Source organism: Centruroides vittatus, unplaced genomic scaffold, assembly GCF_030686945.1.
Source record: "Centruroides vittatus isolate TY-2023 unplaced genomic scaffold, ASM3068694v2 contig_400, whole genome shotgun sequence".
NCBI lineage: Eukaryota > Metazoa > Arthropoda > Arachnida > Scorpiones > Buthidae > Centruroides > Centruroides vittatus.
Window position 1 is genome coordinate 1,160,579 of NW_027122215.1, and position 24,343 is coordinate 1,184,921.

The 24,343-nt window shown below is 29.6% G+C and overlaps 1 protein-coding gene and 1 long non-coding RNA gene across 3 annotated transcripts in view; one reads left to right on the forward strand and one right to left on the reverse strand.

Moving 5' to 3' along the window:
- The window catches only part of LOC136976413 (uncharacterized), a 198,639-nt gene that overhangs the window by 77,298 nt on the left and 96,998 nt on the right, over positions 1-24,343 (forward strand). The gene's annotated exons all lie outside the window — the stretch shown is intronic.
- LOC136976395 (TP53-binding protein 1-like) overlaps positions 1,861-24,343 on the reverse strand; it is a 112,051-nt gene continuing 89,568 nt past the window's right edge. The window contains exons 17-28 of the mRNA XM_067271654.1: positions 23,767-23,936; positions 23,593-23,660; positions 23,434-23,509; positions 23,159-23,359; positions 22,599-23,065; positions 17,816-17,890; positions 10,875-11,000; positions 8,925-9,022; positions 6,155-6,280; positions 5,996-6,069; positions 3,269-3,411; positions 1,861-3,014 (exon numbers count right to left, since the gene is read on the reverse strand). Coding sequence (XP_067127755.1) covers positions 2,839-3,014; positions 3,269-3,411; positions 5,996-6,069; positions 6,155-6,280; positions 8,925-9,022; positions 10,875-11,000; positions 17,816-17,890; positions 22,599-23,065; positions 23,159-23,359; positions 23,434-23,509; positions 23,593-23,660; positions 23,767-23,936 — 1,800 coding nt within the window. The 3' untranslated portion in view covers positions 1,861-2,838. The remainder of the gene's footprint in view (positions 3,015-3,268; positions 3,412-5,995; positions 6,070-6,154; positions 6,281-8,924; positions 9,023-10,874; positions 11,001-17,815; positions 17,891-22,598; positions 23,066-23,158; positions 23,360-23,433; positions 23,510-23,592; positions 23,661-23,766; positions 23,937-24,343) is intronic.

Genomic DNA, 24,343 nt, shown 5'->3' on the forward strand with positions numbered 1-24,343 from the left:
AAACTGAAAATTTTAACAACGGGTTCGGCCGTTGTTAAAATATCACCCGCTGAATATCACCACTGCGTACACGTGAAATCACTACAAGACTAAATCTGTTAAATTGAACCGTTTATTATTACTTAAAACGAATTGGTTTCGTTTCAATGCTCGATGTATGGGTTCCACATGTTATTAAAGAGAGAAGCTCTCTATGGTGGGATTTTAATAAAGAAATTTTTTTTTGAGCTTTTACCAGACAATTTAACAATTGATTCGAAAATGTACTGCCATGGAGTAAACAAATTGAGTAATATCATCAAACAGAAAAGGCCAGAATTGATCAACAAACAAAGTATGTTTTACCATCATAATGCCAAATTTCACACAAGTTTGGTAACTTGTCAGAAACTGTTATAGCTTAGATGGGATGTGTTATTACACCAACCATATTCGCCAGATCGGGCACACTCAGATTATTACTTGTTCCGGTCTATACAAATTTTTTTTTAACTGTAAAACATTTACTTGAAATGACAATGTCAAAAATCACTTGGATCAGTTTTTTGTAAATAACGATCAAAATTTCTATGAATATGAAATCTTGCTACTACCAGAAACAATGACAACAGGTATTTGATCAAAATGGTCAATATATAATTCAATAAAATATTTATTTATTATAAGAACATTGCGTTTATTTTTGTATGGAAAAAACCAAATTACTTTCCGAACAACCCATTATAATGCCATAAAAATGGCAGAACCAGCTTAAAAAGTATTCAGTAAAGCTCAGTGAAAAACATCTAAATATTTTATTTAGATGTTTAGAAACTTGAAAATTGTGGTATGAGATAAGATATCTCATACCACAATTTTCAAGTTTCTTTTGAAGGTCATCTTGACCTTCAAAATAGTTTACCCTACTCTTCTATCAATTTAATTAAAAATTGTGGTTACTGTAATATTATCGCTGCCATAGTTTTTCCGCCAGAGGACATGTCCAATGTCTTCACAGTTGCCATATAATTTTTTAATGAAACAACTAACTTTTTGAGAAAATTTCAAAAAGGGGTCAAATTTTAATACGCGAATAAAAAATATAGCCAATAGTAAATAGCTATAAACCTTATTTAAGGGAAGCTATTTAATTGAAGTGAACATGCTCAATCTATCATGCTTATTTGTACAGTACCCATTTGACAATACTTATACATATAGGCTGCTACTGTGTACCCTAAAAAGTGATGTTTGACGTGTGTCCCCGGATTTTCCGAAAAAAATCTGGTTACCCTACCGTTACATAAAGTGAACAATTAGCATCTCTTACTGCATTACCGGGTACGATCCATAAAAACAGTGGGGTTGTGCACTAACGATGAAATCAGTATTGCTTAATTTTCAGCTATGGTGTAGTACTTTATTGTTTTAGGTACAAAACTATGGCATAGTTTTGTTGCGTTATTAATTAAGAATTGCAAGTACAACATATTTACTCACTTGAATTTGTATTGGAATATCAATTACATAGTTAATATTCTTCACTTCTATTTTCCACTGTATATGAAAATGATCAGTCTAATGAATAGAAATTTTTAGTAAATATTGTGTGTTACCCCTTAAAATAAAGAATAACAATATCATTTACTGTTACGTTATAGCTTTAATCAATGTGTTACTCCAGATATAAGGCCTGTAACAACATTTACATACTGTGATGATTTAGTTTTATACTGAAACATGTAAAATATGTTTGGCATTAAAATAGATTTATTTAAAGTAATTTTATTACTAGAAAAGAGAAATTTGTTTATTATAATATGAAAATTAATGAATTTTAAACGTGAATCTTTAATTGGAGACAAAAAAAAAGAAGTAGAATGATATGTAAAGATGTTTATTACCAAATTTGACAATTCACTACTTTATTAAAATATGATATTATACATGACAAATCAGAGAATGACAATTCCTTCCTAAAACAAGACAAGATAATGGAATTACATGATGATTCTATATTGCTAGCATATTTGTACGAATACATTTATACATCAATTATATCAATGGAACAATATTAAAGACATGAAAGCACCTACAAAAAATAATTTAGTGCTTGACTTTGTGTGACTTCATATAAAATCGAGCTGATGGAAATAAAATATTAAATTAGAAATTCTTTCCTTTTTTTCCTCTTTAATATATAACATAAGTATGTTACAAAATGAAATGGTCTCTTTACAATTGTTACATATCTTGTAAAGTATGTAATCTGTTTACTTTTTATAGATAGAGGGCAATGCCTATTACAAATGTACTTATTCGATTTCTAAGCAAAAATTTTTTGGATTCGTATCCAAATGAATAAAAAAAGTTAGACTGTGTAAAATCACTGCCATCATACTTATAATAAGAATTCATTAATTTGAAATTGTCAATAATCATTATGCAATTTTAATTACCAGAAATACCACTTACATATTTTGAAATTTTTGTGTAAGTTGACAATTTCAATAATTAAAATCTCTTCTCCATCTCTTATTAAAATGTAAATATTCTCAATTATTGTCTGGAGATTTTTTAAAAACTGTAAAATTTATACAAAATCAAACCAATTTAAAAATACCCAATTTCATTTTTATATATATATATATATATATAAAGATTTTTAAAATAATTATATACCCCCAAAAATTAAAATATACAATGACATGAAAATAACAAAAACAAATAATTACAAAATTTCATATTTTCACAAGCCATTATAGCCACGTCTCTAAGAAGACATTACATGTGTAACATTCTACATCAAGAAAATCACAAAATGTCAACATTTTGATGCAATTCGAATGCATACATCTTTTATGCGTCATAACTGAACTTGGGATGTAAATCAATTGGAAGTTTATAGCCTGAGATAAGACACTGGACAACCCATTCAATTGAAACTAATGGAACTTTCATTTGATTGGCCCGCCGCACAATACTCTGAGGACAGGAAGGGTCTGTCAGAACGATGTCTATGTTACAGACAGAACCTAAAGTCATACAAAATTTCTTAATTTGTGTATATATAAATATAATATTTAAGAAATTAGTTAATGATATAAATTAATAGTTTTTCAATCTAAATACTATAGCTACAAATATAAAACTTGAAACAAAAATAAAAATTAAATAAACAATTAATATAAAATAACACAATTCATTTTTATTAGAAATAATAAGATAAAAATCACTGACAATGTAATTTGTATAATTTGTTTTCTATATTTAAATTATTAAAATGTACCTGAAGTATTTCTAGGTGGAGGAAATCTATGTACAATTTCAGCTTGTGCAGCCAATAAAACAGGTGTCCAAACTTCTGCAAAATTTTCTTTTGAAGAAGCTAGTAAAATATGTATATCTTTCAAAACTCCTTTCTTCCCGTGCCTAATGAAACATAATAATAATAAATAAATATTCACAAAATTGTAAAAATTGACATTAATATTTTTAATTTTAAAATTCTAAGAATTTAGTGAACCATAAAACATAAGTTCACACTTTTAATAAAATAATCCCTTAATATGAAATTACTGCTGTGAATTGATACATTTTCATTATTAAGGAACTTATCAGAAGTGTGAATTTGCATTATAGTTTACAAAATTCCTAAAACAGTAAGGACTCTCAAAACTCAATATGGAAGGAGCAGGGAAAAATTTCAAGTTAACAAAATTTTGAGTGAAAGAAACTGTTATTTTAATTACATCACAAATATCATAATATAAACAATATAGTTAGAATTAAATATTTTATATTTTATTACTTTTTAAATATGTATAAAATAACAAAACATTAACACTATTAGTGAAGAAAGTCTATTACATGAGTTTGTCATTGATGATTCATTGCTTCCTTCCAACAATATTTTTGATATGGTTGGCTGCTTGAAAACATAGTTTTATGAATGACGTAGTTTTTAGAAAGCCTCCTTCAAAGCCTGAGAGCTTTTATGACTTTCCAACTTTTAGAGAAACCAGGATATTTTCCATTGAGAGGATTTAGTTCTTTCTCATCCTCATTGCTTGTTTCTTAAGCTTGGTTCTTTATTTAAGCAATAATGTAGTCTTCACATAAGTGTGTGCAGACAGCTAGTTCATTGTAAATGTTGACAAAAAAAAAATCTTTGAATAACATTTATTCATCATTTATTCTGTAATAAAATCAGCCCAGTCTTCAATATAGTCAAAGAATTCTGACAAAAATTCAAACTTATTCAAAGCATCAACAAACTGTTAACCAAAACTGCTTTTGTAAAGCTATTTGCAATGGTATTTTGTGGAACTTTAATCTTTGTTATTCATTTGCATTACATTTAGCAAGGTTGTTTCCAATAACATGCAACATCTCTCATATGATAAGCTTTCTATATTTCATAATTTAAAGGGTTTTGAATGATTCCCTGATCTAAAGGTTGCAAATCTATAAGTTATATTTGATGGTAAAAATTGCACTATTATAGCTTTCACAATGAGAATCACCAAACATGCATGGCAATTGTTGATAAAAAGAATAATTTTTGCTTTTTACAGTCATTTTTGTGTCTAACTTTCTATCTTGTTAAGAAAAAAGCTCTGATGCCATTCACATTTTCTTATTTGCTGCATATTGTATAGGCAATGACTTGGCATTGCAGAAACTCATAATTTTAAAGATTTTCTAATTAATAATGATGGCAGTTTTCAATTACTTGTAATGTTTGTTTCCAAAAGAAAAATTACATGTTCTTTGATTTTACCTCCATGACATCAATTAGCTTTGAACACCATTTCAAAAATAAACCTATTTTGTCAGGTTGAAAATGTCATCAAAGTTATAGTTCTGTATAATTTCTGGTAAACTTTTCAAATCACTTCATCCAATCTTTCTCTTATACTGCAGAATTTATTGAAAACTATACCATGCCTGGTGCTTTTAGTACTCGTTTTGAATCTGGTATGTAACTGTTGTAAAAATTTTTCAGGTTTTTCTCTAAATTTCCATTTACAAGAATATTCTTGTCTCTACACTGTACATTTCAGCATGTATTTTTCAGTATTTGAATAATTACATTTATGATTTCTGTTCTGTCTGATTCTGTCATTCATTAAAGCTCTCCAAAATCCTCTCCTTGTTTTTCAAATATGTAGAGGGAGTACTTGATGAAATGCCAACTTCTTTTGCAATTTCTAATTTTTTCTTTCTGCTTTCCTCCAGTTTTATGATGGATACTTTTTTCAGCTATTGACAAAATCTTTAGTTTCCTCTTGTTTGCCATTTCAATCTACTTCAAAATGAAAATGGTCAATGTACTTGTTGTATCAGTGATGACAATGTCAACATACAGTTCAAACTTTATAAATTTATACACTATGAATGTTTAGTTCCAAATTAGATGTACATAGACAAATTCCTAAATTTGGTTAACCAATAACTCAGTAAATTGTCAAATCACAGATGTGTTTGTTATGTTTTGAAATTGCTGTATTTAAAAATTTTAAAAACAATGATTTTAAAATGCTAAGATTTGATTGGTCAATTTGTGTTTAAGAATAAAGATCACTACTTTTGGCACAAAACATTGCATAACATAAAATCAAAATTTTAACAATCAAGGCACAATTCTATACAATATTAACCTTCAACTTTTTGATAATATTGTCCATCCTCTTAAAAAACAGACACAAAAATAGATCTAAAATAAAGTCTCCAGATCTTAAATTTAAAGTTAGCAAGATGTGATTTCAAAACTATTTTAACTCATGGAAACACAGAATTCCTCTGTCTCTGGGAGTTAAGTTGAGACAAAGATTAAATTTGAGTTAAGGATGTTCAACTTATAGAAATTTAAAGTAATAAGCAAAATATACTCAAACATAATACAGAAATTATATTAATACAAAAATTAATGATTTCAATATTTTTGTAATGAAAAAAAATTAAATAACTATTACATAAACATATGGAAATTAATTTTATAAAGCCAACTTACCATTCAATTTCACACTTTTCAATAATGTTGAATCCAGCAGGTAATAAGTAAGTTTTAAAACTTTGAATTTTATTCTAAAGTTAAAACAATGTACATTTTAGTTTCATAAATAAAAAAAAAAAAAAAAAAAAAAAAAATAGAAGAAATATAAATACTTACAGTTTTGCAACAATCCCGAACCCACAAATGTGATATACAAGGAATGCTTGCTGCCAAACAATGGATATACTTAATTGTTCTGAGATAAGTATTGGATAAAAGGAAAATTTGATTTGCCTTTACTGTCTGTAATAATTACAAAATAATTATATATAATAATTAAAACATTGAAATAATTAAAAACTAATAATGTAATTTTAACAAATAACTAATATAGTAGAAACACACAATCAAACCCTGTTCATCCAAATTTCTGGAATTCCAGATTGGTTTGAATAGTTATTTCTTTTTAAATTTTTACATGTTTTGTGGAAAAATTATTATCTTTGTTATGTTTGTGACATCACTGAAGCACTATTTACGACCTTAATACTATCCATGTAGCAATCTTATGTTTGCAAGGATAAAAATACATACTGTTTGTATGTATGAAGTAATTTTTATGTTCCTATTATTTTCAAGACAGTAAAGCATGTAAATTTATTTTCAATCATTAAAAAGTATTTTCAGTATGGAATTTTAGACTTTTATTTCAATACTCCAGTTAATCTAGACTGGGTCCAGTCCTGTCTGATTTGGGTAAATGAGTCTGACTGTATATATATTTTTTAAATGTATATTCTATTACATATACTTTCAGATATGTATTATCCAATTAACTTTCAATTTATGTAGGTTTTATTACGTAAAATATGCTAGCATTAAAAGTATTGGATAAAAAGAAAATTTGCTTAGAATCAAGCAAATAAAAAGAAGTAAAATTTCTAAAGCAATGTGCTAATGATAACAACAGATATTTAAGTTTAGATAGATGAAATATACTGTGTACTAATAACTATCACTATAATTACTACATTATATCATATGTTTTTGATTAACGAATTTGGGCTAGATAAATTAATTTTAGTAATTCTTTTAACAGTCAAAATTGCTTAACTATTATTTATAATTAGATTATTATTTAAATCTCTTATTTATTATATTGTAGATTTTATATCCAATACACACTGAAGAGCAATTGAATTAGGGATAGCTGGCGTTACACAAATTTTGAGTTATGCATAAGCATGAAAGTGATTTGCAGATGAGGTAAGCAGCAGTTTGACAAGATAAGGAGTGCTGCTAATGGTATCAATAATAGTCAGAAGCAAAATGGGTAAGAGTAAAGATCTAAGCGCATTTGATCATGGACAAATTGTCAGGGCCTGACAAATGGGTCACTCCATTTCGGAAGTAGTGGAAACACTGGGATTTTCATGCACCACTGTGTCAAGGGTGTACCGTGAGTACATTGATTATGGTAAAACCATCGCTGCCAGGGTCAACTGTCATGGACAACAGTGTGTGGATGAGCGAGGTCATCGGTGGCTAGCCCACATTGTAATAGCGATAGACAGGCCACATTGCAACAGATCACCCGTTGATTTAACGCTGGTGCACAGCAAGGTGTAAGCTGCCACACCATACAAAACCATCTCCTCTCAATGGGGTACAGGAGTCATCGTCCTACGAGAGTCCCCCTGCTGACTGCACAAAACAGGGCGAAACGATTAGCATGGGCATGGAAACATTGCTAATGGACCATTGAGATGTGGAAAAATGTTGCCTGGAGTGATAAGTCAAGATTCACTTTGGTACGTGCTGATGGCAGAGTACGTGTACGCCATAAACCACATGAAGCAATGAATCCTTCCTGCCAGCAGGAGACTCTTCAAGCTGGCAGAGGTGTCATTCTTGTGTGGGGACTGTTCACATGGACTGAAATGGGACCCCTGGTACATGTGACATCGTCACTGACAGGTGAACATTACCGGGATATTCTTGACGGCCATCTGCTCCCGTTTGTTCGTTCTTGACAGTCCACTACAGAGATTGTCTTTCAACAAGACAATGCATCATGCTCCTGAATTGTATTGGAATGGTTGGATGAACATTCCACAGACCTGCACGCGCTTTCCTCACCATCATGGTCACCTGATCTCAATCCAATTGAGCACGTCTGGGATACAATTGAGAGAGATGTTCAAGGCTCTGACCACCTTCCATCTAATCTTGATTTGTGGGAGATTATTCAGGACTCGTGGATACATATGGCTTCCCATCGCTTCCAGTGTCTTGTGGAGTCCATGCCAAGACAAATTGCAGCAGTCATCAAGGCGAAAGGTGATGCTACACACTTCTAGACAGGTATCCCTAATTCAATTGCTCTTCAGTGTACATTGATCATTAAATGCTTTCAAGAGTTGTCATTATAAATCAGGGTTAAAAGACTGTCCCTAAATCTCAAAAATAACCATAATCAGATGATCATCCACAGAAAACTTTTGCTTTTTTAGGATTTTTCAATTATTCAATAGTAATAATATACAATTCTGATTATGACTGAAGGTGTAATTTATTTATGAATTTGTACCACACTTTGTACCACAACTTATAGCACTTACTCTATAATAGTAAAACAGATTATTAATCAAATAATTTTAAAAAGTAATAATTATGAACATAATATTTAAAATGATTTTTAAATAATTAAGATTGTAACATCTTTGTATGTATGCTATGTCATATGATATAGACACATTATATTTTTTTCCTCTTATTAATTTTAAGTAAAAAGGAGAAAAAGGTAATAAGCTAGAAACATCTTGTTATCATATTTGTAAATTATCAATTTTCTTTATCAATAATTAAATAGTTTTAATTACAACATTTTCATAAAGTATATGAATTATTGTTAGAAATTCTTTGAGCAAATGAAATATTTAGATACCTGTATTTCTTCTATTGATTCTAATACTATTCCACCTCTAGCCTCTATCTGATTTTGCACTACTGATTTTTCAAATGGATATTCATCTATAACTTCTTCTATAATAAAAAAAAAATTAATAATTAAATCAAAGCAAATGTAACAATATGTTTCTTAACTATCAATCCTGAAAATTTTTAAACATTCAAGTAATATTATAATCTTTATTTGTGCCGATTCTCAGTTTGTAGTTTTAAATAAATTCTAAGATGGTTCAGTTTCAGTTATCCTAATACTCAATCTATTTAAATCTAAACATTCTAATGAAACCTCATACTCTAGTCAGAAATTTAAATGATTTAAATAAAACATTCAAAATTTATTTGATCATGAGGTCCTCAGAAAACTACAACATTCTAGCTCCTTGCTGGCATGTACAACTCTAGCTTCATCTTAAAAAAGAAAAACAATTTGCATAATCCCACGGCCCAAACACAAAGCACATGCACACTAAAAATCTCGTCACTATGACGACAATCAAGAAAGATTCAATCCAGAACAATCTTTTAAATTACTAAAAATATAAGGAAAAAATTTTTAATATTAAATAAACTGGTAAGGTTTCCTTTAAATAAAGATACAAAAGTACAGGGATCTTGAGACTTCGGGATACAAATTAATTATTAAAAAAAACAAAAATAACAACTTTATAAACTGATAAGAAAAAGTCAAAGCTTTCTGCTTTGTCAGCTTTAAAGTTGACAAGAGTTAAACTATTTGTTTAAAAATGTCTTGTTACATGTTAGAAACTTACCCACTAATTAATTTATTGAAATTTATTTGTAAGAGTTTTAATATTTAGTTCATGATAAAGACTCTACAGGGTGAAAGCAAATTACACAGACAAATTATGAGTTGTATCAGTGAAATGGTTTAACTCGGTACAAGATTATTTTTCTTCTAGTAACCATGGAGATGTTGAATTCATCATTCAGTTATTCTGTTGAATTTTCCACAGTAAGAAAGATGAAAATCATCATGATGAGTTAAATGAACACATGAAGCTTTTAACCAAAAAAATGATAATCCAGTGACAATGAAAGGAATCTCTAAAATAACTTTCACAGTGCCTACAGAATGAGAATCTTAAAAAGAAAGAAAGAAAGAAAGAAAAAAAGAATAACACTTGAAGCATTTCAATTTCTCAATTTCTTTGATTTCAATTTTGAGATTCCAAAAATATTTTTGATTAAAACAACCTTGAGTCTATTTCTTGCTTCATTATCGCATTTGTGACCAACCATTTTCATGACAAATCTAGTTACTTATAATGAATATATTACGACAAATGGATGGCTAAGCGGTTAAGATGGCAGCCTACCACTGGGGGACCAGGACTAAATTCAGACAGGTCAAAATACACCAGGAATTTTTCTTCTCCTTACCACCCAGCCATGCCATTTTGGGACTGACTGAACCCATAATGGGCTTGCTAAAAAAGCCCACAGTGCCCACAGAACAGAAAGTGTGTAAAAAGTAATAATTTTTAAAAAATTAATGAATATATTCTGGCAATATCAATATTCAATGATATTATGGCTTCTTCATTTCTGTAAGCAATTACTGAATGTCACAAAGATTTTGAAAAAAGATATTGTATTTTGAATCATCAAACAGTGTTGAAGATTTCAGAAATTTACACATTATTATATTATATTATATATAATTCAACTCCTAAAGTGTTAAAATATTAATTTGTAAGTCAATGTTTTTATTTTACAATTATCAAAAAAATGTATTTATAATTGTATTATTACAAAATTTTAAAAAGATTGTTTCTAAAAACAATTTAAAATAAATTATACAAAAAAAATGTTTTAAAGTTAAACTTTACATAATGATTTTAGGAATTGTTTTATATGGATTAACTAGTAAATCAAAGTACTAACTACTAAACTATTTGATACCTACCTTCTGATATATCTACACAAGAATCTGAAGAAAGAAACTCCTTATTATCTGTTTTCTTTTCTGCAGAAGTAAGTAGGAATGCATATCCTACAAATAGTCTTTTCTTTTCTACCTTTCCAATCTCTCCTGTTGAATATACACTTTATTATAACATATGTGTTACTTAAGCAACATAAATGTTAATTTTATGAAATCTAAAAAAAATTTGTTTCTGACATTAAACACTGAAAAGAAGAGTAAAGCACAACTACATTTAAGGCTTTAAACATAACTGTGTTAAAGTTTAATAAGAGAGAAAGCAAAAGTTTAATAAAAATGTTTCTGGTCCTTTCCTTGGTCCAGCTTCAGCTCATTTAAATCATTTAAATAAGCTGATGCTCAAGTGTAGTGATATATTGGTCAATGTGAATATTAAGTGATATTAACTGTCTATGACACAAATGCACACATTGAGAAATTATAATGGAAAATATGAAACTTGGGAACAGTTTTCTAATGTTTTAATGTACATTACATTAAATATAAAACATTCTCAGATAATATGTATATATAAATGATAATGTTTGTTTGTTTATTTACTATCAAGTTTCATAGCAATCAGTCAAATGACCTAGGAGTATTCCTAGTAGGGCTGCGGAGTTGGTAAAAAAACACTTGACTCCGACTCCGGCAAAATTAAATACCAAGTCATTTTATGGGGGACAGAGGCACTCATAGGGGTTACTCTACTGTGAACTTTAAAAAGAGCCCCAAGCATTTACCAAAATACTTTTATAGTTAGTAATTTTAATATTTAACTTACGTTAATATTTATTTGTACACACACTCAAACCTGTTTTTGTGCAGTCTTTTTTTGTGCGATTTTTTTTGTGTGGTATATGAATTTCAATCAAATTGGTATACCGCACAAAAAAATTGCACAAAACAAATCACACAAAAACAGGTTTGAGTGTATAAAAAGATTAATTTTCAACAAATATTTAATAAGAGAAAAAAGGGGGAGCGATAAAATTCTACATCTACATATCTTTATTCTACAGCTTTTGCATTTCAATTTCACCTTTCCAGAAAAGTTAGTCCAACTAAAAAAAGTGTGCGACCTAGCTACTTCAGCCCCTTGTTCAGAAAAGAAAAATATATACTTTGATCAATTAGTCTGGCTCATTCAAAAGCTTTATAGTTGTACAGAAAGATTTCCCTTTCTGTTAAATCATTTTGATTTTAAGCACAAACATTAATGTCATTATAATAGTAAATATTTTAAATATTGCTTTTATTGCTAAACTTAACAATGAAAGAAAATAGAGTACTTATTTAGAGCGGGGATAAATCAAAAATATTCAAATTCAATTGAGTCAAAATAATTTAACTACTAAACACAAAAACTACAAAGAAAACTATTGATACATATTTAATAAATTAAATTGTTGCATTTTGTATTTAAAATAAATAAATTATAACAAAATACAAAAACTTTTAAAAAATTATTAAATATAAAATAAATTTTCTTTCATTTAAACAAAAAGAAAAAAAAAAAAAAAACTAAATTAAATTTAAAATGTCAGAGTTGGAGTCGACACATTTTTCCTGACTCCTCTGGTCAGAAATTCCTCCAGACTCCGACTCCGCAGCCCTGATTCCTAGGCTGTTCAACTGATTGCTACAAAACTCAGCAGTTACACCTACATACTTCCAACTTAGATAATGTCATACATTCCATCCCAAAATATCTATGGGATTTCTGTAAATCAATTAATTTCTATCTACATTTGATTTGCTGATTTACATGTAGTGCTATCTATTGGCAAAGAATCTAACAAAATAATAAACTAAATATAATTCTTAAAAAAGGATTTAATTTTAAAATATATATATTACATTCACTTAATCACTGTGACAATAATACAGTGCATCTATCTCAAACTATATCGTTACTGAGACAGTAGCATATAGCACTTGCCTGCATGGAATTGAAAGTGTTACCCCTTGAAAGTCTATGAGTATTTAATTTTTGTCATCTAACGACTTGGGTTTTTCATTTCTGAACAGCACTTTCTTAATTCTAATAAGTGTCCTCCAGTAGCTGAGTGCATAAAACCACCAAACTCTGGTAGTTAGTTACTTGTAGGTTCAGGCATAGCCAATGGGTTGGCCATGTGGAGTTTTCTGGGATTTTTTCATATTAGTAACACCTAAATAGAGTCCACTCCCCATAAGCCTTCCTGGGATGCACTCCCCTCAGCGGATCGCTCACATGTTGCATTGCCGTAACCAAATAAATCAAATTAATTCTAACAAGTGATTATTTATTGCAACTTCATCACAATGCCAGGCTGCAACTTTTTGTCACAATGTTCTCAATTCTTTTAGTGGTGTCTTGCTCCTGCACATCATACTATTCTTGTTATCAATAGAATCGTGTTGGTCATCTATGTAACTCCGTTTGAGGAAAATTTTGAATTAAAGTAATGTGACTTCTGGTTTAAACCAGAAGTTTGTATATAAACTGGGCCTCCTTGCCCCTAAGCTTTCCACACCTGGTCTCAACTTTCATCTATCTGTTTTCTTAAGATTAAGGAAAGACAGACAGACAAGCAGACAGGAGATGACAGTTGAAATTTATAAGTCTAACTTCTTTCAAATTGCAGCCCAATAATTTTTCTATAAATGCAATAGTTATGAGAACATACTTCCCACGTAGTTTATACAATCTGTTGCCAAAATTTAAATGCTATCAACACATAAAAGGAATTATTCTAGCATTTTTATCAGTTTTTTTTTTTTTTTTTTTTTTAAACAAGTTTTATATGAAGCCTTTCAGATGTTAAGGTTAGCAACTTCAATCACATACAGGGCCATCACAACCTGTCTAACATGAATCGCTTTTCAAATGTTAACAGTAGACAAGTATTAATTAGTAGTCGCTGACCATCCTCTCTTCTAGGAAGAAGTCAACAACTAAAAGTAGCCATTGACTTCCTCCTGGTGGTCGAATTACTTCAACCCTCTTCCACAACAGCCCTTTCTATTGGAACAGCAGTATGATGGCATTCAAATAGGAAAATTGCATAATATGAGGTTACCAACAAGCACAAAACATGTTTTAAGTGGTTTTCCAGGGTGCCGAGTTTATATATTTGGTCCTCTTTTGTTTTTTTTTTTTTTTTTTTTTTTGCGAAATTTGATTGGTTGGCAATTACCGTTTGATATTTGGCTGTGAATGGTACAGTTTCTTAGAGTTAACATTAGGAAAAAATATATCTTAAATTTTTAATATATAATATTTTCATTGGTCAAGTATATCTACTTGACCAATGAAATTGTACCATCCAAGTATCGCGATAAACGTGACAGTGGCAGGCCAAAATAACCAAATTCTTTATATGGTTTTCATTTTAATGTTTGTTATATAATAGTATTTGATTTATATAACTACAAAGATTATCTTACGTAAGGATTTATCACACAAAGTGACCAATCTAATACATTTTAAAAATTCTTTATTCCTCTACTGTACACAATTTAAAAAATTTTTAAAATGTATTAGATTGGTCACTTTGTGTGATAAATCCTTACGTAAGATAATCTTTGTAGATATAAATCAAATACTATTATATAATATAATAAAAGAGTTAGAAGTATGAAATAATCTAATAATCTTAATCTTTGCTGTTGTTATTTTTTGCCTGAGCAACACTGGGCTCATCTGCTAATAATTAATATAAATTATAATAATTTAAAATGCTAGGGAGACCTATATAAAATCCTGGATCCTTGTATCACTTTTGTACAAATACTCAATTTTAATTATTTACATTAAATTTGAACAAATACTTTAAAATAAAGTAAAATGTTGATTAATTTATAAGTATACAAAGTAAAAATCCAAAATAACTTTGTTTCTTGAGATTTTTACTTGACACATGTGCATATGAAAAGAAATTGAATGTGAAAATTTTCTGTTGCATATGAATTGCTAATTCAATTCCCATGTTCTTTCTGTAAGAATTGTTCAACTTTTAGGAATGGAAGGCCTAAAAGAAGACAAATGCAAAAAATCATTGAAAATTTTTATACTAGAAATCTGATAGTGAATAAACTTTTCAATAAAACATTTTAAATGTACAGACATTCCAAATGCATAATATATGATAAATTAAGAAAAGGCTGTCATACCAGAAGTGAAATTAAAATATCACACAAAGCTCCTGTGAAGATTTTGGTATGGCATAAACCCTCTTGAGCAGTCTCAGACCTTCATCACACCATCTAAATTTTTCATTAACATGGATATATCAAATATGAATATGGTACAGAGTGTATGAAGAAGAGATTAGTCTCATTCTTGAAAAAGCACTATCCAAATGAAGATAATGTATTTTTGCCAGATATGTCATCATCTCATTATGCTCAAGGTACTGTACAATTGCTGCCTTTGACCAACATGGGATACAGTACATTCTTTGTGAAAATTTGATAACTAGGAGTTTATTAGGGAATGTTTTAGTATTTTAAAATTGTTTTAAAATTAATATTGTTTAAAATATTATTTCATTTTGAAAAGATAGAAATTTTATCAATGTCTGCCATCTTCAACTTCCTTTGAGTCAAGAGAGAAGGGAATACTGTAGTTCCTTTAGAAGTGAAAGTCTCACTTCATAGTTCTCTTAGTAACAGAATGTAAGAAAGAAACTGTAGACATTCTCATTGGGCCATCAAATTCATATATAAGGTGAAGATCACCTTGAATGAATGCTTTTAGTCATAGTTCAATATGCTACTAGCCACGGAGAATAGTTAGCCTTAAATATTGGATAAAGTTCCTGATATATGTTTGGTGCCTTCACCAAGTACTAGATTATATGTCAACTGAACTTTACTCACCGTCTCCCAAATGTAAAAGATTCTCTAGTCGCCTCCACAGTCAAACAGGAAACAAATATAATTTTGTCATGTAAGCTCTCTTGCTTGTGAAGATTTTTGTAATTCGAGTTAGAATCATTTGGATCATTATATATTTAATTCATTGTATTCTTAATCCCTCAATAATCAGTTCATATTAATCATTCAAATAATATTTTAATTGTAATTTAATCCTTTTCTTTACATATAAATAAATGTGTTTGATTTATTATAATTCGTCTTTAACCTACTTCCGTTGACTACCAACATAAAAGCATATACCCTCCTAGATACTTACTTAATACTATTCAGATCACAAACTAATGTTTACTCGCAAGTTAGGATGCAAAATCAACAATAATCCTAACTAGTGTCAGGACCTGACATAGATGGAGATTTTGCAATCTCTCAGTTTTTTACTTAAGATATAAACCATCCTGAATAGATGTGGCGTTAGTGAGAAAAAAGTTACTGCCTCTACCCCTGGCATTCTCACAAAAACAACGTGTCTAGTGTGCCACAACTGAGACCAATTGAATGATTTTAGTATCAATTAAAACAGAAAGTGACAGTGGATGGGAGGCCAATTTTACCACAGGACTTCACAAAAGAATTCAAAACAAGCTTTACCAATTTATGAACGAAGGCTTCCAGAACCTTTTAACATGTGTGAAAAAAAAATTTCAAAGGCAGCAGACCATGGAGATTTGATTTTGTTACAACAACAGAAAGCTCAAACATATTTTCTTTATTTTATGTGCATTGTTTATTTTGTAACACCACAATTTCTAAAATCAATTCATTTTCATATTCTAGATTCTCAGTTTACACACTTACAGTAAATGAAATGACCTGTATATTAAAATGAATATTTTATATACAGTGGTGCCTCATATAACGTACTTAATCCGTTCCAGGTGCACGTCCGTTAAGTGAAACGTCCGTTATATGAAACGCATTTTCCCATATAAATACATGTTAAAACATCTAATTCGTTCCGCAGCATAAAATAACTGTGCTGTATCATAAAAAAATGAACATGGGGTGCGTTCTTTTATTCCTCCGCGTAACTCAGCGCGAGTGACATCCGTTTAAAAATTCCTGCGGAACGCGTTCCTAAATTCCGGTGGGAGCGCGTGTCGTCGAACGGCAAAAACGGCCGCTTGTAGCAGTAGTTTACGATGGAAAGCAACATGGCGTCCTCCATGGCTCAGATAGTTTCGTTTCCGGGTCCATTATGTGGTTTTATGAATAAAAATTTAGAAATTGTGAAAGCGCGAGTTAGCGCATGCGGTAATGTAAGTGTCTTTACAAATTTTTTCGAATGGTAGCCGGCATTCTAATTTTTTTTTGTGGCTATTTTGAATGCTCTTTCAACAAATAATCCATTTTTATGGTTTAATTTTACAATTGGGACTCTTCTTTTGCCTTTAAAAGCTTATATTTTAAAATTATGCATTCCTCCATCACGATACTATCGATAGTGCGGGCGCCGCCATCTATCTTTCTTTCACCGTCGTTCCTAAATGCCTACAAACAGCAGCGCACTCCCGTAGTAGCGGAGAAGCAGAGCGACCGCTATTAAAGAACGCACCCATGGAGCAGTCACCAATTATGCTGGAAAGTCCGTTGTTCGCAGCCAGTCCATTGCTCGAGTCACGTAACGGCCAAACAGAAAGTCCATTATTCGCAGCGTCCGTTATTCGAGGCGTACGTTATACGAGGCACCACTGTATATTATTGGTATAGAACCATAAGTGACTAATTCTAAATTTTGCAGTTTTTCAATAGTAGAGTATTCTATTATATTCAACACATTCTATTTAAGACTGGAATTTTACATATCTGCTTTTACAAACAGTTATATAAAATAGCAAATTTTTGGTAATTGTCACCAAAAATTTGATATTTTTGGTTAATCCAATTTTCAAATCTGTCAGCTAAAAATTATAGTTTCGTAATTAGCTACGGATGGTTCTACACCATGATATATTGTATATATTAATATTTACTTAAATTTTTTAAACCTTCATACATACCTGTCAATTTTGATAATTTGCATTTCTCAGCTTTTTGTATTCTAGGAGATTTAAAAGTATGAGTTGGTTGATCGTCTATATATATAAAAACAGTTAATTAAAATTGTCATTTTTACTAAAAAAGTCATTAAATTAATATTTAACTATTAGTTAAGTAAATTTTATGATTAACCTGTAAAAATTTCATTCTACACTTACTACTACAGGTAACCTCATCTTACGTCGGTAATTGGTTCCAGGAGAGGTGACATAAGTCGAAAAAGGACATAAGTCGAATTCACTTGTGTAGTTATGATGTAAGTCATAGTTTCGACTTATATATATATATATATATGTTACAGTAAAAACCCGTTTTAACTAGTTGAGACTAGTTTTTACTGGATGTCATTGTTAAAACCCGTTTTGTCTAGTTAAAACTAGAATTTACTGCTGTACATGTTTTGATTTTAGATAAAACTAAAATCAAACATTAACTTTTTAACTTTTAACATTAGTTAAAACTAATTTTAGCTACATAAATATGTTTGGGAAAAATAAGTAAAGTGATGATTGGGATTAAAACATTTGTATTATTTAATATGATATTTATTGAAAATATTGGTCACATATCTGTGTTATTAACATTAATTAACCCTTTGTCCCTGAAGGCACCGATCGATCGATACCCTGGCTTTTTAAGCAAAATTTCGAGGGTACCGATTTTTGTAAAATTCGGAGTTTTGTAAAATTTATTAACAACAGATATAATCTCATTCGATATGAAGTGAACAAAGTATAATAATTCATTATATTAGTTGATAGCAGTATAAAATTTTGATTTCAAACAAATGTTTGATATAATGTGTGATAATTTCACAACGAATAAACATACATGCATAAGTGTTATATCGAATTAAACAAAACAATATTCTACATCTTTCTGGCTCAGTGCCAGCAAACAACTATGTAACTAGACAATGTTAATTTTCACAAAATGTTACAAATTATCAAGTTTGTGTCAGTTCTGATATATATTATTTTTTTTCTTATAAATTTTTCTAATAAAATGTATTGGAAAATATCGTATTTAAAACTAAAGATATTAATAAATGTAAGTGACTTTTTTCATATAGATATAATGATAATTTGATTTTTGGTGAATTTTTAAAATAATATTGCCTGACTGTCCTATATTGCCTTAGGAGGGATCGCAAAATAAACGTAAACAAGATGTCGGGGGAAAAGGGTTAAAGCGATACGAAATTCATCATACACTATAGGAACGTGTTAGCTGAATGACCTTGGTCGAAACAGTTTTTACTAAGCCATTTTGTTAAAACCCGTTTTAACTCAAATTCATTTTTGACTAGCAGTAAATTCTAGTTATAACAATGACATCCAGTAAAAACTAGTTTCAACTAGTTAAACATATATATATTATATACATACATACATACATACATACATACATACAAGGGCTATTTTTTTCCAAAGCTCCAATGATCCATAAAAAAAAAAAACAAGTGTAAATAACAAAATGAATTATATTATCAAAAGTTAGGTACAAACATGGTTACTTTTTGACATAATCACCGTGAAGATTGAGGAATTTGTCATATCTGTGGATGAGCTTTTCCATCCCCTTGTCATAGAATGTTGCTGCCAGTGAATTGAGATGGCCTTAACAACTTTGTTTTGAAGATTGTCATTAGTTCATTAGTCTCAAACCTCTGCCCTGCTAGCCACATTTTCAGTTTAGGAAAGAGGTGGAAGTCTTCACACATTAAAAAGTTTTAAGCTGGGTGGAAGTCTCCACCACCTTAAAACACCCAGTGTATAGCCCCGATTTAGTGCCGAGCGACTTCACCTCTTTCCTAAACAGGAAAAGAGGCTAGGAGGGCAGCAGTTCGAGACTAATGATCTTCCAAACAATGTTAAGGCCATCTCAATTCACTGGCGGCAACATTCTACGACAAGGGTATGGAAAAGCTCATCCACAGATATGACAAATTCCTCAATCTTCACGGTGATTATGTCAAAAAGTAACCATGTTCGTACCTAACTTTTGGTAATATAATTCATTTTGTTATTTACCCTTGTCTTTTTTTTTTTTTTATGGACCATCGAAGCTTGAAAAAAAAAAAAACCAGCCTACTTGTATGTATATGTATGTGTGCACATTCATTATCTCAAAGTTGCAGTATATATAAGAAATATATTAAATAATTGCATTTGAAATATATAATAAATAAATCAAATAAAATTGCAGCATACAAAAAATACTTTTTAGGGACTTTCTTTAAAAAAAGAACAAAGTGGCAGCCCTGATGGACATGTTTTCCAGGAAGTTGACAATGTCTTTTATGTAGTAAATTAATTGCATATACACATGTTCTGATTTAAACAACAGTTAATTTACTGTATAAAAAATAATAGTTCTATAATGCCAATATTGGCAGTTACAGGATTTTTTAAGTACATGTGCTTTCTGCATGTTTTGTAAGAAAACTTTAAAATTTTACAATAAGACAGTATTCATTAGAGCTTGCTTCTAATAGACTGAATGGTGATGGTTCACTTATAATTAACTAGTATATTATATATATTTCATAAAGGATTTGCAGAAGTCCATTTAATTTTTCTATGGAATATATTATTAGTAATCAATAAAATTAATTTGCATTTTGCAAGAACCAAACCCTCACATATTTTTGTTAACTCTACTAAATTAGATATTATCAAATATATTATTTAAATGAAATTTATTTACAGATTAAAATAAATAAAAATCTTTATGATAATCAAAATAAAACATATATTAACAGTACTTTTGTAAACTGTGCCAATTAGACCTACATAACACAGTATTTGACAAAAATTTTCATACAAGAAAGTTTTACCTGGTTTATATTCATAATTATATAATCGTTATACATTAAAATAATGGCACAATTGATGGTAAATGAATATACCACTTAAGACATTTTATATAAAAAAGTTTTAATAATATAACGCTCATATAATGTAATAAGTATAAGTAACATATATTATATAGTAAATATTAGATATTTAATCTCTTAAATATAATCTAAGACAGTGATTCTCAAACTTTTTTGATCCACCGCCCCCTTTGTTCCATAAAGTTATACCCAATGCCCCTAACCCATTTTCTCTTGTGTGAGAAAGGATTGGAAATATTCTTAGGAAAACTTTTCTATGAATCTCATACTTTGTGCCCTTACCGTACATTGTTCTCGACATCTGGAAACCATTAAACGCAATGTTTTCTCTTATCAGTTTAACAGAGGAAACGGAACGGCTGTCAGTGACCCCGACTTTTGCCTTTGGTCACTGTTCAGTACTGCCTCTAGCACCCCCCCTAGATTTACTCACCGCCCACAAGGGGGCGTTATCGCCCACTTTGAGAAACGCTGATCTAAGAGATTATATAGGTGTTTTAATTTATATATTAAAATATGAATGAATGGTTAATTGATCTCTGAAAATATGAAAAAAATTTGTTTAAATGTCATGTATGGATTATAAATTTTAATTTTTGTTTTACAGAGTAATAGAAAATGAAAGATGATATTATTATAATAAATCTTATTTTTTATAGTTTTGACAACAGCCAGGCCAATATACAAAATTTTCAGTATTTTTTAATTCTATTTTAAAAACAATGAACTGTGAGCTGAATCAAAGTATAAAGAAAATCTACATGAGCCCAAAACAGTAATTTGGCTCATGTGAGAGCCGAATTTGAAGAAAAATTTATTATCAAAGAAAGATTTTAGGAAAAATTATTTTAAATTATTGTAATATTTTGTTGTTCAAACCAAAATAAATTTTTTTCAAAAAATTACTGATTAACTCGGCGATTAAACTGTTTCCCATGAATGTAGTTCCATGTTGAGAGTGACACATCAAATGTCACTTTGACTCAACAGGTGAAACATGTTGATTGGACCCAAAATACTAAACTTCGAGTGAAATAATGGAAAAAACCCAGGAGAGACCTCCATATAAAAAGGAGGGGATGATGACGATCAGGCCTTTTTCGTCATCGGTTGTGAACCCTTTAATGTGTGTGTCCCACCACACACTTGCTGCTTCTTAACCCTACATCAGAATTTGTACCTGAAACCAACCTGAATTTGTACCTGAAACCAACCTGAATTTGTACCTGAAATCAACCTGGATTTGTACCTGAACACAACTTAGATTAACACCTGAATGCAAACATTTGAACTCTCATCTTACTAGCTCCTGAACTCAACCTCAGCGAAGATCCGTCAATGAAGACCCACTTGGACTCCAGGTATTTGTTGTTGCACGAAAGTTTTGTAAACTCTCTCTCACAAGCTGCTAAGATTCCTCTTAACTCCTTATTAATTGTAGCGATAAGCCACCCTGTAAATAGCCTCTATGAATAAAAGGGTATTTGTTAAATGAATAACCTTGTGGAGTGTACTTCTTCCAGAATTCTCCCTCTCCGATTCCGAGCCTAAGCTTCTACATACGTGACTGCTCATGCAAGAACGAAATTTGAGCCAACTCAGTTTCTGTCTGTCCATAAAAGACACAGTGGTGTCAGTCCTGACAGGCATCAAAGAGGTGCCAACCCTGCGGTCACAGCTCATATAGATCACCAAAATTCACAAATTTTCAAACTTCATAAGTTTGAAAAAATAGGAAGAAAATATATTTTTTAATATTGACCTATTCAAAAATATTACATAAAAATTTGATGACTTTTTAAGTTTACATGAAAAAATTTTATAAATATACAAATGTGACTTACTACTTTGATTATTTGACAGAAAACTAGATTTTTGCAAGACTTTGATATTTTCATCAGATCCTTCATTCATTGAAGATTTCCAAGATAAAATTCTTTTACAATCAGATACTTTCTTTTTTTGTGGAGTTTCCTGTTTAAAATCTGATATAATATCACTTTTACTGTCAGAACTTCTTGATGATCTAGTATTTTGCTTCATACCACTTTGTTTCAGACTTTTACCAATATTGTTTATTTCTTCGCTACTACTCTTTCTTTCTAATATATTCCTATATTTGTTATAATCTAAATTTCGTGGTGACTTTTGTTTCTTTTCACGTGAACTATTTGATCTCGATGAATGCCTACGCTTTCCTTCTATTATATTATCTAAATTTATTCCACTAGGCGATTCGGTGATTTCTGAATTTGATTTTATGAGAGAATTAGCTTGTTCACTTGATAAAGTTACAGATGATCTGGGATATCTATATCAAAGAAATTTTTAATTATTAAAATGTTATATTTTTATATAAAAATTGTTTTCATTACATGCAAAAAATTTTTGTTATATATTTTACTTTTCAAATTCATTAAATTCCTTTTCAATAATATATCCAATTTCCTTTCCATCTCTGTAATAGTCTCTGATGATTCCTTGATCATAACAACCATCTTCTGATAAAGCATACACAGCTTGTCCCTTTTTTAAGAGTGAAATGGCAATCAAATCTTTTTCCCAAATAGGTTTGCTATCTCCATCATCAAACAATACTGTCCATCTAAGAAATTAAAGAATTTAAATTATTAAAATTTTCTAAAAATAAAAATAACCAGTTTTAAAATAAAGATGTACCTTGTATCACTGATCTGTGAGCAAATTGTTCCTGGATAATAGTAACCATCTTTCCATTTTGCCATAACCCTGAGTCCTACAAATAAAAATTAGATTAAAATATATCTGTTCATTATTAATGAAATCATTAAAAATTGTTTTATAATTTCTTATACTTGCCTGGCAAAACAGATCTTGATACATTTGAACTAACTGTTTCAGGATAAGAGATTTCAGGACTGTAAGAACTAAAACAAACAAAAAAAAAAAAAAAAAAAAAATAGAAATTAAATAAATTCATTTTTTTGGAAAATATTTAATAAATTGTAATAAATAAAAGAAATTCTGTTTCACCGTGAAGAGCTTGTTAAGTTTGAACTGGACAATTTTGATTGATCTTCATTACAGCTGACGTAAGTGTTTGCCGACTTTCTTTTTGGTGTTGTTTCTATATTGGAAAGATCTTGAAATTGTACACTCTTTGGTGATATTACACTTTTATCACCAAAAGTATTTCTACTTAGCTGAAACACACACAAAATTGATCTATATAAATCAATAATTTTTTTTACATTGTAAAAAATTATATAGTTGAATACTCAATAAGGGAGAAAGTAAAATTTGGAAGATATTTATTCATGCTTATGACATTTGAAGAGAAGATTAGTTTCTCTAAGGAAAGAAATGTTTTCTTTGTTATCATAGATATTTTTACATTATCACTTATTTAGTTAAACTGTAATAATTGTAAATGCAGTTAAAATAAAAATATGTACTTTTAATTGAAATATGTTATAACTTGTAACATCAAATTTATCATTTACTTCTTTCAAATAAACACAAAATATATATATATTAGTTGTAAATTTGACTTTAAATAATAATAAAAAAATTTAATCAAATTGTACACTGAATATCAAAACTAGAAGTG